The sequence below is a fragment of the Cimex lectularius genome, unplaced genomic scaffold, assembly GCF_000648675.2.
Source record: "Cimex lectularius strain Harlan isolate CLEC.00 unplaced genomic scaffold, Clec_2.1 scaffold391, whole genome shotgun sequence".
Taxonomy (NCBI): domain Eukaryota; kingdom Metazoa; phylum Arthropoda; class Insecta; order Hemiptera; family Cimicidae; genus Cimex; species Cimex lectularius.
This window is the reverse complement of record NW_019394149.1, coordinates 237711-250962: the sequence shown is the minus strand read 5'-3', so window position 1 is coordinate 250962 and position 13252 is coordinate 237711. Positions and strand designations below refer to the sequence as shown.

Genomic DNA, 13252 nt, shown 5'->3' with positions numbered 1-13252 from the left:
AATATTGGATTTTTTTTAAACCAATTTTTCAATATTTTTATATCAGTTTAATTTTCTAATTATACATCTCTCTATTTCTCTCATCCTTAGCCATCTTCTATCAGTTCTCACTAATTTACTCTTTTTCACCCTCTCACCTATCTGTTTGTCCGTCTCCCACTTTCTATGTCTATGTACACATTGATACTCGTTTTGAATTTAGAATAAACTTAAAAGTACTCGCATAAAAGATGAAACCTTAAATATCTCTAAAGAAACTAAGTCGACTTGACCAAACCCTCAAATGGAGAAAAGCTTTTTTAATCCTTTTTAAAAAAAGATAGTTCCTATTCACAGTAAGTTGATTTGCAATGATCCGGATTTCGAGCCCTTAGCTCATCATCAGGTTGAAGGAGTTCTACAACCACGTCTCTCGACATGAATTGCAAAAGTGAAACCGCTGATACCCCCTCCAACGCGACGTTCCAATGAGAAGCTGGTTTTTAATGCCGCTCAATTTTGAACGTGCGAAAAGCGGGAATTATAACACAAATGAATATATACTGTAAGAAATTAATTATAAATTAGGGATTAAAGATAAAAGATAAAAAATTAGAATAATACCTTAATAATAGATTATTAAATTGCGATAAAAATAATAACAATTAAAATAATTATAATTATTTGTACGATTAATATTATTTATGTACATATTTAAAATGGGAGGTAGATCAAAATCTGTTATATTGTTAATGAATTTAGCTCCATGTTCAATTTTAAATTTTTTAATTTCAAATTTGTCAAACCAATCTAGTTCTCTCCCTTTGTTGAAACTATGTAACATTGTTGTATTTAAATTTGAATTGAAATTATGTTTGTTTCTTTTAGATGGTCCTTAAATTCCGAAAATTTGTTCGCTTTAGGCAAATGTTTTTTTTACTCTCGTTTTTATTTCTTTACCGCTTTGTCCTATGTATTTAATATCGCAATCATTTCAGTTAAGTTGGTAAACCCCGCTGTTTGCCTAGTTGTCTAGCTTGTCTTTAGGTTTTGAGAGGATGATTATGCGGGCTTGTAGATCTCCTGATGATCAGCTAAGGGCTCGAAATCCGAATCGTTGCAAAACAACTTACTGTGAGTAGGAACTATCTTTTTAAAAAGGATTGAACTTGGGGTCGTCGGTGGCCGCAAGGTTTAGTCTTTGACACGGCGCTCATCACTGTAAGGTAAAGATCCCGGGTTCGAATCCAGCGGCCCTGCATTCGAATCCGACATACTTACAAATGGTTTTTTTTTTTTTTCAAAAACACCGGCACCCTGAGGGTTTATATGACCTCTGCTGTTGCGAACCCTCGGGAAAAAAATTGAACAGGGCACTCACTCCACCATTCATCATTTCTATTAAAAGCTTTTTTTAGATCTGGTACGCAATTGCAAATTTGAGAGACAATGGCAGGGCTACTTTAACCACAACCAGAACGTCTTTAGATTGTTTATAGTGAATAGTTTTTGGGAAGTGGGAAAAAGTAAAAAAAAATTAGCCAGGAGAATTCACAAAATACATTTTGAGGGCCCAAGTTGTTAATAAATAAATAAGATTATGTACATTTACGGACCAGAAATTATAGGAATATCACAAATACTTAATGAAATAACACAGATTAAGGTAATAGGCTCCTATCGCTCTGCAATGGGCACTCCTGCTGGCAGCACATCTGCTGAAGAAGCTAGCTTGATGACTTCACCTGCATGGCATGGTCTTCATTTTGGTCGTCTGGAGGAGGTGACAATCCTCAAAAACTTAGTTTGGATCAGACATGTTGAGGTTTCTCCAGCAAGTGATACCCAAGCAAGCCACGCGTACAGAAGCATGGGTTTAACAATGCTGCTGTAGTCTTTAGAGGAGTTTTTGGTTAAAAGTACTTATCATGAAGTGCCATGAAAGTTTGGAAACAGCAGCCTGATAGCAGTTTTTCCGCGGTATGTTTTATCTGCCACATGACTGGTGAACGTCAGACTGCTATCCATTGTTAAGCCAAGATATTTTACATAGACCAGGAAATGCGATTTCCTGCTGCCATGACATGGTCGATTTCTGCAGGTCTTCTTTTGGTGAAGATAATGTCTTCTGTTTTGGCGGAGTTGATTTTAATGTTCCATATTTTGTGCTGACCTTTCTTGTTTCTGTGTTTGGCCTCCATGAAGTTCTATATACAACATATAGTAACTACAAATATTTAAAAATATATCCGATTCTGTTAAATTGTATTGGATCTGGAGGATTACGGTAAAAGAAGTATTCAAAGTTTCCATCAGGATCCGCAAAACGATGGGGCAAAGTAACAACGAAGACGTTGCCATGATAGAAGACTAGTTATGGAATTTCATGAGTACTATAATTAATAAATATTTTATTTTTTCCAATTGCAAATTGTCAACCTGCTTCCAACAGTTTTTAAAAAATATATTGTCAATTTTTTATATAAATTGCATTTTTTAATTATTCAACTCTCCCTCTCTCTCTCTCTCTCTCTCTCTCTCTCTCTCTCTCTCTCTCTNTCTCTCTTTCTCTCTCTCTTTCACCCTCTTTTTCTTTCTCTCTCTCTCTCTCTCTCTCTCTCTCTCTCTCTCTCTCTCTCTCTCTCTCTCTCTCTCTCTCTCTCTCTCTAGCTTTCTCTTAATTTTTCTTTATATCTGCCTCGTTTCTTTCTATTTTTTCTATCTCCCCCTCCCTCTCTCACACTTTCTTTCTTTCTTGCTCTCTCTTGCCCACTCTCACTCTCTCTGTCTTCTTATTTCCTCTTTCTCTTGAAATATTGGGTCACGAAAGCGTGCAGAGTGGAGGAATTAAAACGAGTGTCTTTAAAAGTTATTTCTGTCAAAAGTTTATTACCCGCACTGATGCGGATGAAGCGTGCGACAAGGTTTGCAGAGGGAAGTCCGGATGGTCGAGAAAGTCCAAGAGAATGACTTTGCAGTTTTTGCGGTACCAAATGTACCACTGGTGGAAATGATACTGGATCCTAATGGCCCCCCAAGATAGGACGCCCAAATCCAGGAGCAAAACGCCGCTCAAGAGCACCATCTGCAGGACCCGAGTCATAACCGCTTCCCCCATCTAAAATCATTTAATAAAATTGTGTATTGTTAAGAGAAAATATCAATTGGACAAACCTTGATTTGCACATCGGGCGAGAGCACGTTGTTAGCGACACGCAAGCCGAGAATGGAGCAGAGTATCATAAGTGGTAGCAGAACCATCAAAGTCATTATGTCCCATAAAAGCATCCTCCTTTCCGGTCCACTCGACGGACACAATAACCAGGCAAAAATCGATGAAAATACCATGTACCTGTAACAAAAAGTTTTTTTTTTTTGAAAATTATTGTAATATCTCTATCTCGTTTTCTCTTTATCTGTCTCTCACTCTCTCTATCTCTTTCTATTACTTCTCACACTCTTTCAACCCAGTCGCTATACCTTAAAGTCCAGAGAGAGATATTTTAAATAACACAAAGTGCATTCGTTCTCTCTTTCTTTTATTATGTCTTTTCACCCTTCCCCTTTACCATTCTCTGTCTCTCTCCCTCTCCCTCTTTCCCCCTCTTGTCACACTCTCACTCCTTTCCCTCTATTTTCAAGTCCAGAAAATCCAGGGGAGAGAGAGAGAAAGAGAGAGAGAGAGAGAGATTTTAAATAAAACGATATGCATTCGTTTTCTCTTTCTTTTATTATGTCTTTTTGCCCTTTCCTTTTACCACTCACTCTCTCCCTCTCCCTCTTTCTCTCTCTTCTCACACTCGCACTCCTTTCTCTCGACCTTTAAGTCCAGAAAGTCTAGGAGAGAGAGAGAGAGAGAGCGAGAGAGAGAGAGAAAGAGAGAGGGAGAGAGAGAGCTTTTAAATAAAACGACTTGTATTCGTTCTCTCTTTCTTTTATTGTCTTTTTTACCCTTTCCCTTTACCACTCACTGTCTCCCTCTCCCTCTTTCTCTCTCTTCTCACACTCGCACTCCTTTCCCTCTATTTTCAAGTACAGAAAATCCAGGAGGGAGAGAGAGAGAGCTTTTAAATAAAACGATATGCATTCGTTCTCTCTTTCTTTTATTATGTCTTTTTACCCTTCCATTTTACCACTCTCTGTCTCTCTCCCTCTCCCTCTTTTCCCCTCTTGCCATACTCTCACTCCTTTCCCTCTATTTTCAAGTCCAGAAAATCCAGGAGAGAGAGAGAAAGAGAGAGAGAGAGAGAGATGATGATGATGAATGATAAACCAGTTTTGATCAGTTAGAATTTGGTTTTTTAAGTCAAAATACATCATTTATTTTCAACTGTAATGTGAATCGACGTTCGATTTTTATCATGCATCTTTGTTATGGTAAGCACCTCAAGCATAACTGGTTTAATTTATGGTGGCTAAGATTGGAACGACTTACTTTGGTAAACGCTGGGTTCTGTACGTAAATCCGCATAATTCACATTGAGTGCTGTCACTCGCAGCTAGCCATGTTTCAAGACAACTTTTATGAACCAAATATAAAGATCCTTTGCACATACAAGGAGAGATGAACCTTTGCTTGTTTCCTATTTCGTGGCAGATCCTGCAGAAATAGACGTCCTTTCTGAAATTGAAAAAATGTAATGCGTTCGTTCTCGAATCGTTCAACCCGTCATCACCTTTTGGACAGACCCTCGTAATTATTATTTAAATTATCCGCTTCGAGAGCTAAATTCATTAAACAAATGAAATTATTTGGGAAAAAAGTTGTTTTTAAATGGGTTACCGTTTTCGATTTTGGTAAGTGTTTCGTTTAGAAGCGTGGTGATAAGTTGGCATTGCTCACTTAGTTGTTCATTGTCGTTCCAGTCTCTTTTGATTTGGTTTCCGAGCTCGTCCCCGTTCGGCTCGGATTCATATTGCAACAAATCGGATGAATCGTCTGTGTTTGAGTCTTGGTCGATATCCTCGTAGCATTCGTCATGTTCGTTTTGACACGTGCAGGTTTCCGTCTGTCCCGGTTGTGTCTCGGTCTGGCAGAGCTGCGGTCCGCTCTGTTTCTCGTTGCCACGTCGCCTAACGCGAGAATTAAAAGCGGCTCCGCTGCCCTCGGCCTCGGTCCCTCTCTCAGGGGCGTTCATGAAGATGATTTATGATCTCAGAACCCGGCGTCGCATAAATCTCATCACTATTGATCTGGAAATTAAAACCGTCATACTTTCAACCCACTACGCCCGTCGTACTATAAAATTGACTTGTTTTTCCGGAGGATTGGCTACTTACATTTTGCACAAACCGTCACACTCATGAAATATTGTTACGTTCACATCGCGAAATTTTGACTACTGCATTGTCAACATAAACAGCTGTTTTAAAACCTCTCTATTCCCACATTTTATTATCCATTTTAATAATCGATGTGTTATTTTTATATTTAATCTAAAATTGTGAAAAAGGAAGGGAGTACCTGACTCTCATCTAATGCAAAAATTGACCTCCTCGAGTATATTTTTTCCTTCAATTAGTTAAGGTTGTTAGTTGAGATAAAAAAGTCAGTGTCACGAGCGGGATTCGAACCCATGATCTTCGGCCAGATTCGCCGCTGCCCTACCACTTGACCTCACATGAGGTTGGGTTTAGGATTCTGGTTGGTTTTGTAAGTAAATAAATAACTTTATTTTCTTTTTATTTCTTTACGTACGACTCATAAAAGAACTTGGATATACACGAAGAAACATAGAAAAGAACATCAGTTTTGATCCAGCGTGATGCTCTTGACGCGGTCATATTGAAATATGTATTTCCTGCTCTACATAGCATAAAATGAGAAGACATTTTACATCAGACCAACCTTTGCATGTACAGCACAAAATTGAGCTAGAATCATCAATATATTTGTTTATAAAGTTCGTAGTCCGATTGACCGAATAACGTTTTTCAATTAATTAATCTTTATATAAAGTTCACTAATTTCGTGGTCCGCTTGACCAATCAATATATTACAATTAATTAAGGTTTTTTAGTCGAGATTAAAAAAATGGCAAAAAGGAGGGAAAATTCAAAAGGTGGGCTAGAGATGAAAAGTTAGTGTCACGAGCGGGATTCGAACCCACGACCTTCGGCTAAATACGCCGCTGCTCTCCCACTTGAGCTATCGTGACTTCGAATTTACCCGAACGTCGTGGGTTCGAATCCCGCTCGTGACACTGACTTTTTTATCTCAACTACAAACCTTAATTAATTGAAAGATATTAATTGTTCAAGCGGACCACGAAAACTAGTGAAAATATTTATTCCTTCGGATTCCCTTACTAAATTTAATTAAATTCTATCTACTTGTCCATTAAGATTTAATGGTGATATTACATGATGGTATTTTGAAAATATTTTAATTATCAAAATGGATCATACAAAACAAAACGCGACCCTAAATCCATAAAAAATATGATGATTCAAATTTTAATTCATTTTTTAAAGATTCTAATTTTATCCACCTATGCTCTAGTTTAACTTTTGCAAATTAATATTATTAATATGTAAATATTTTTATATATTAATAATATATTCAAGGAAAAGCTTATACAGACTCCAGAAACAAATAAATTGGACTGAATCTCAAACTATCTGGATGCAATATTAACAAATTCTTGAAAATGTGTACTGACATTTTTGATCCAGGAAGCTCCTTATGAAAGGATTGATAACGATCACTAAAAGGGTTAAACAACAGGAGGTACACAAATACACTTCTGTTCCTCACAGAAGATGACGCATTGCCGAAATGCAATGGTTAGAGGCTCCAAAACCAGAGAAAGTACCGGGTCAGGTTTCTGTTCAAACGTCTTCAAGCTGAAATCCAAGCTGCTAATGTATTTTTCATACAAAATGCTCAACTGGCAAAAAATCATCGTAAGACAGACAGCCAAGAAGCTGTAAAAGTATTATCACGTAAAATTTCACATCAAAAATAGTCGAATGCATCAACATCTCTAAAACCTGTGAAAATATATCAGCCTGTCAATACATTGGGTTCCAGGGCAATTCTAATTAATGAACAAGCAGATAACCTAACTGTACCAACCAAGACCAGAACTTAACAATAGGGATAACAAGATCATCTCAGAGTGGGTTCACACAAAACAAAATTAAAAATATACGAATTTAGAGGTATAGTGAACTTATGGTTAAAGAACCCTCGTTAAAACTAGTAACACATTGCTACGATTATATAGAGCACATCTCGCTCTATTTCGGACACTGTCATCTGAGAATCCACTTTATGAATTTTTGGTAACGAACCAAGTACCAATAGTAGAGTTCCTACAAGTGTCAGACATACTAAACTCACTAAAAATAGCAGACACATTGCTACTGGGCAAAACAGAAGGAATGATTGAACTTAAATATACTGGGCACAGACATCTGAGAAAACCCCTACCTAACCAATTTTGAAAAATAAATGGTCTGACAAACTGGCTAGAGACCAACTCTATACAAACTAGAATGTATACTCGGGATGATAGAATCAATCACAAGATTCTCCATCTCAGAATGGATTCACAGAAAAGAGGAAATGGACGAACTGTATATGTGCCACACACAGTCAAGTTATAGTTAAACAGACCTTGTCAAAACTAACATAAAGACTGACATAGTAACTCTGGAGAGTTATTGGCCTTTATACTGGCCCCACTACGTCATAGATGCATTCAAAGATAAACCCATTTGTTGGTTATGCAATGAGGAGGAAACTCGAGGGAGAAGGTCTATAACAGCATTAGCACGTAGACTAAGACACCCAAAGTAGTCGGTGAAGAAATCTAAAACAACAGCCTAACAATCGGTGCGTGCGGGACAAAGTGATTTTTGTTACTGAACAAAGAGACCAACTGGCCAGAGGATCATTTTCAATATATTCCTAGAGCCTATAAAAATATCAAACCTAAACTCTTTTTACAGAATGGGTCCATACAATAAAAAATTAGAAATACATTAATTCAAGAGTTGATGGACATAGTGATACAGCTAAACAGGGATTCAGAGGAGTGGTTGGGTTCCATACCGGGCACTCGCATCTGAGAACGCAAACACCCGCCTAAACAAATTGAGTTAGGTATGGTGTACCGACTGGGTGAGGATCTGGGAGACCAACTATATTCCCAGAATTTAAAATTGGGGTAACAATATTAAACATAAGATCCTCTATTACACAATGTGTCCTGAGAAAACAAAAGAGGAGAAACGGATTAACAGGTGATCATAGTAGTGATTAAAGAAAGCTCGTCAAAATGAGCGAACACATTGCTACAGCTAAAAGGGGTAAAACTCAAAAGAATGAATAGATTTCATGCATTCGCATCTGAGAACACGCCTACTCAAACACCAGCCTAAAGAAATTTGGATCTCCCAGACCAACTATAATCCCAGGACCTAAAATCGGGTTTAAAAGGTTAAATATAGGATCGACTATTTTACAATGGATTCACTTTAAACAAAGTTGGAAATGGAGCGCTCTAGAAGTGCTGGTGTAGATAACCTTTTGTAGGTATTCAATTAAGTGGAAGAACATTCCACCGTCTCTCAATGCGAAACGCTCAATTGAAACATAACCTACGGTTTCAAGCAAAACAATTGCAGAATCAGCCGATGACCGTCTCGATCTTAAAAGAAGGATCAAGTCAGTAGAACTGAACATAAGAACTAAGAAAAGTACAAGCCAGATGACCATTGTATAATGCTTGGGGTGTACCAAACCCCAGCTTTCTAGTTGAGCCATCTTTAATGGGTTAATCCCGGTAAATGTTTTAATTTTTTAAGACCTTTCAAGATCTTTTTAATCTAATTAGTTAATCTACGGAAGAGGTCAACACAGAGAAAAACTTCCTTTCGGTTTTCGCCGAGCTTTCGACAGTTTTAATACTGTCATCTTCAGGGCCTGTTTTATTATCATATTAAAAAAAACATGAAAAACAATTTGCACAAAAATTGAAATATCTTACTTAAACCTTAATGGGGAAATAAAAAGACATGGTGTTTTGGGCACAGAAGTACATTACGTTTTTCTTTTTTTTGGTGCTCAGCATGTAAACATTATTTAAATTAAATAAATTAATAATTAAAAATTACAACTATAAGTACAATAAAAATTAAAAAACGTGGTCGAGAAAAGGTTACCTCATAAGGAAGATATTTCAATTTTTGTGCAAATTGTTTTTCATGCTTTTAATTGTTTTTTTTTTATATGATAATAAAACAGGCCCTGAAGATGACAGTATTAAAACTGTCGAAAGCTCGGCGAAAACCGAAAGGAAGTTTTTTCTCTGTGTTGACCTCTTCCGTAGATCCTCCGAAAAAACTTCATGTTTCCAGCAGGTCGATAATCTAGCTCATCGTTACTAACTAGTTAATTTTATCTTTATGAAAATGAACGAAAGATTTATCTAGGTCGTAAGTTTTAACCATATCTGATGTATCCCTCCTGTTTAAATTTTCTATAACCACCATTATTTTAGATGCTTTCTTTTCTAGAATGTGGGTCCTTCCTGCATTCTTTCAACAAATTAAAATTTCCCTAGTTGAGAAAATCCTACGAGATGGAATATTGATATTACACTAGTTTCTTATGAAAGCACAGAAGGATCCATCATATTCTGAGACAGTGATTAGTTACAGGCTATTGCTATACAACGAATGAAAATCCGCCATTATTTTCTTACAATCCGATTACAAAGTTTACATCACGATTCATTAGTAGAAATAACAATGTAATGAATAAAACAGCGCAAAGACTGAGAAAATCATCGAGGTAGTTTAGGAAAATACTTGTAATTATAGGCTGCGTAAGGAGTTCAGTAATACTTCGTCCAAGTTTAATGCTAGGGAAACAATTTGAAGGGGGTTTACGTTGTTGGAACTTAGTTTACTCTAGAGTTTAGACGAAGGCTTAGTTTCATGTTAACGCCACGGCTACAAGTTTACATCAGGTTTTTATTGAACAAGATCATCTACTTAGTCTAACTAAACGACAACTATTTCTCCCCCTTCTTTTCTCCGAGGACAATGCGTCAGGTTTGACAAGACAAGTACAATGTGCTTTGAGTCAATAAAAACAGAGCATGACATTCCAGGCGGGTCAAATTTAATCGAGAAACAGAAAAAGGGGGGGCAGCCCGCTGAATGGGATTAATAAACGTAGAGAAGGATGACACAGAGTCGGATTGACAAAAGAAAGTGTCATTAAGTCCCCACGGCGGGACGGTTCAAGCCGGGGGTCCTTTTCATTAGATTCACAGGCATGCATGGCAGAAACACCTGCTTCGAATCGACACCTGCATCGAATCCATCAGATTTGCCGGATTAACGAGGGACTTAGCGTACTTCCACAATGAGCCTTAATATCCACAAAGAAAATTCGCTGTTACTGATTCAGAGTTATTACCTCCCGCGGCTCCCAACTCCCCGGGGGACTAATACTAAGCATAAAAAAGAAAAGTACACAACAGTAAGTTAACATAGCATGTTTTTCTACCGCATTTATTTGTATAAATTTAATTTACGGCACAAATATATAGACAAAACTCATCCTTTTTTCAACAAATTCTTGTTATCCAGAAAGCAGCGTGGACCTGGCTTAACAGAAATGTTTACTGACGGTAGCAAAGAATCCTCATCTTTAGGAGTAACTGTAACTTGTTCATTTAAGGTTTTCAGCGAAAACATGAAGACCAAGAACAAAGATGAGGATCGGGTGGCAATTATTCAACCAGGCTGTCTATAGCTAAAGCTCATGGGGTCATTGAGTAGTCTAATAACGCAATAAGCTGAACAACTAGTATTATTACAGGTTATGGAGTGTCGAAGAAAATCGTTATTAGTACGGACAATCAGGATGCACTGTATTGTATAAAAAAATTATTCCGATCAATTCATGCAAGGTGAAACAGATTTAAGCTGAGGTACATACCATTTTGACAAAGAAAACCACTAGCAGCACACAATCCACTGTGAATACTAATGTACATTTGGGGAATGGGAAGATATGCGGATCGATTCAATACAGGATCGACTTACACCGGTCTCTGGATGCTGTAGGCTGACACAACTTCTGAAAAAATAACAAAATGAAAGAGAACATCCTGAGATTGAAGAAAACAAGGTAGGGTTATTTTGCTGCAGCACATGATTGGTGGGCTAACTTTGGCCCCACAAAACTTAGCACGTTAGAATCAAAGTGCTGCCTTATTTGATGAAGCTGATAAATAGTATATTTTCATTCTTGAGCGGTTACCCAATAGTAAACGTTAGAGGTAAAAAGAATTCGGTCTTTTTACGACCTTGCGCGCGATCATTCATTAAGTAAAAATTCATGAGTGAAGATTGATACACAGATTTAAATAAACACACACGCAAACACCATGAAAGAAAAGTGGTGAGTTCTTACGATAATTTCCCGGAGGTTATTCGAGTCGAACATAAAATATATTATTTAGAGATCGTATGATGCGGTCTGGTGTGATGTAGGTTTAGACAAGCATTTTCTTTGTCGTGAACATATCTTTATGCAAAATGTTTTTCTAAACGTAGATCATACCAGACCGCATCTCACGATCTCTAAATAATCATTAATTAACGGTCACTAAATACTGCACACAATATATTGTCCGCACTCGAGACCTAGCCAGCTGCCCGGGGTTTTGACCATCGTCTACAGCTTGATACATGCCCGGTTTATCAAAGGCTCGGAAGGTGAGGTAACGTACAAGCAATCCACGTCATTCCAGGTCGCATACACAACTTGGTCAGCTAGGACCACCGATCACGCTTCCGCGGTCTCGCCATTCAAGGTTCGCAACTCTAGGCTATTCAGAGTAATGTTCGGTGCTTGGAAGAGGGAGCGCGGGGTGTTGAAATTTGAACGGTCGAGAACTCAGAAAGGCAGATTCCGACGGCCTGGAGATGTGGATTAGAAGAGCGGAGTGCTGGTTTACTGGAGAACGGCTGGAATGGTGGTAAAGACAAAATTCAAAATTAATCGGTCGGCGATCGCTGAAGGATTGGTCTCTGAGCGGAGAGGAAATCAGGGATCTGATCTTTTTTTCAAGAGTGGTTCATCGTTCGCTTGATAAAATGAGTTAACTCTTTCGATCAGCCCGCGATCCCCCAGGGATCACGCCATCCCAGATCGCATATATAGTATTGTCAGTTAGGACCAGGTATCCACGCCCTCAACATTCAAGCCATCCAAAATTTGTAACAATAAGCCATTCCTGGTTGAGCTAGCTGTCTGGCTTAGAGACTGGGATGTATGTCAGTTGAGATGGACACAGATGCATAACCGTGAGTCAGTGTCAGTTAACAAGGGTCTGATGTACAGACCGTGGACAGTATCAGTTAAGAATGAGTCTGATGCATAGACCGTGAGGCATTGCAAGTTGAGATGGATTCAGATGCATACACCGTGAGTCAGTGCCAGCTGAAATAGAGACAAACGTATACACCGAGAGTCAGTGCCAGCTGGGATGGAGTTAGGTGCATAGCCGTGAGTCAGTGTCAGTTAAGGAGGAGTCTGATGTATAGACCGAGAAGCAGTGCAGGTTGAGATGGAGTCAGATGCATAGGCAGTGATTCAGAGACAGATTTCAGATATAGTCAGATGCATAGACCGTCGTCAGTGTCAGTTGAGGTGGAGTCAGATGCAAAAACCGTGAGTCAGTGTCACTTGAGAATGAAGCTGATGTATAGATTGATACAGTGCATTTTGAGATGGTCAGATGCATAGACCGTCGTCAGTGTCAGTTGAGATGGAGTCAGATGCATAGACCATGAGGCAGTGCGGGTTGAGATGGAGTCAGATGCATAGACCGTGAGGCAGTGCGGGTTGAGATGTAGTCAGATGCATAGACCGTGAGGCAGTGCGGGTTGAGATTGAGTCAGATACAAAAACCGTGAGTCAGTGTCACTTGAGAAGGAGTCTGATGTATAGATTGAGACAGTGCATTTTAAGATGGAGTCAGATGCATAGACCGTCGTCTGTGTCAGTTAAGATGGAGTCAGATGCATACACCGTTATTCAGAAACAGAGTTTAGATAGAGTCAGTAAGGTTAGAGTGAGAATCGTAATGAGAGGCAGATAGATGGAGAGTCACGTACTGTGAGATCAATAGCCTCGGGGTTAAGCCTTCCACAAGAGTTCGTCATCAAATATATTTTTCGACTATATATTTAGTGTTATGTTTTGTGGCTTTATGGTTTATTGTAAGTCTTAGGTTGAATAGTA

The 13252-nt window shown here is 38.4% G+C and overlaps 1 protein-coding gene across 1 annotated transcript; it reads right to left on the bottom strand.

The window, feature by feature from the left end:
* Positions 1-2840: 2840 nt before the first annotated feature.
* On the bottom strand, positions 2841-5361 carry LOC106668279 (E3 ubiquitin-protein ligase MARCH2-like). The gene is made up of 6 exons (XM_014396882.2): positions 5260-5361; positions 4763-5172; positions 4656-4704; positions 4415-4600; positions 3154-3331; positions 2841-3097 (listed from the first exon to the last, which is right to left on the bottom strand). Exons 2-6 carry the CDS (start codon positions 5115-5117, stop codon positions 2858-2860), a joined length of 1008 nt encoding a protein of 335 aa, XP_014252368.1. The 5' UTR covers positions 5118-5172; positions 5260-5361; the 3' UTR covers positions 2841-2857.
* Positions 5362-13252: the final 7891 nt, after the last annotated feature.

Coding starts and splice junctions, on each gene's coding strand:
- LOC106668279 (XM_014396882.2), bottom strand. CDS start 5,117: ATGAACGCCCCTGAGAGAGGGACCGAGGCCGAGGGCAGCGGAGCCGCT. Junction 3,332..4,414: donor AGAACCCAGCGTTTACCAAA/GTAAGTCGTTCC, acceptor TTTTTGTTACAG/GTACATGGTATTTTCATCGA. Junction 3,098..3,153: donor CGCCCGATGTGCAAATCAAG/GTTTGTCCAATT, acceptor AAATGATTTTAG/ATGGGGGAAGCGGTTATGAC.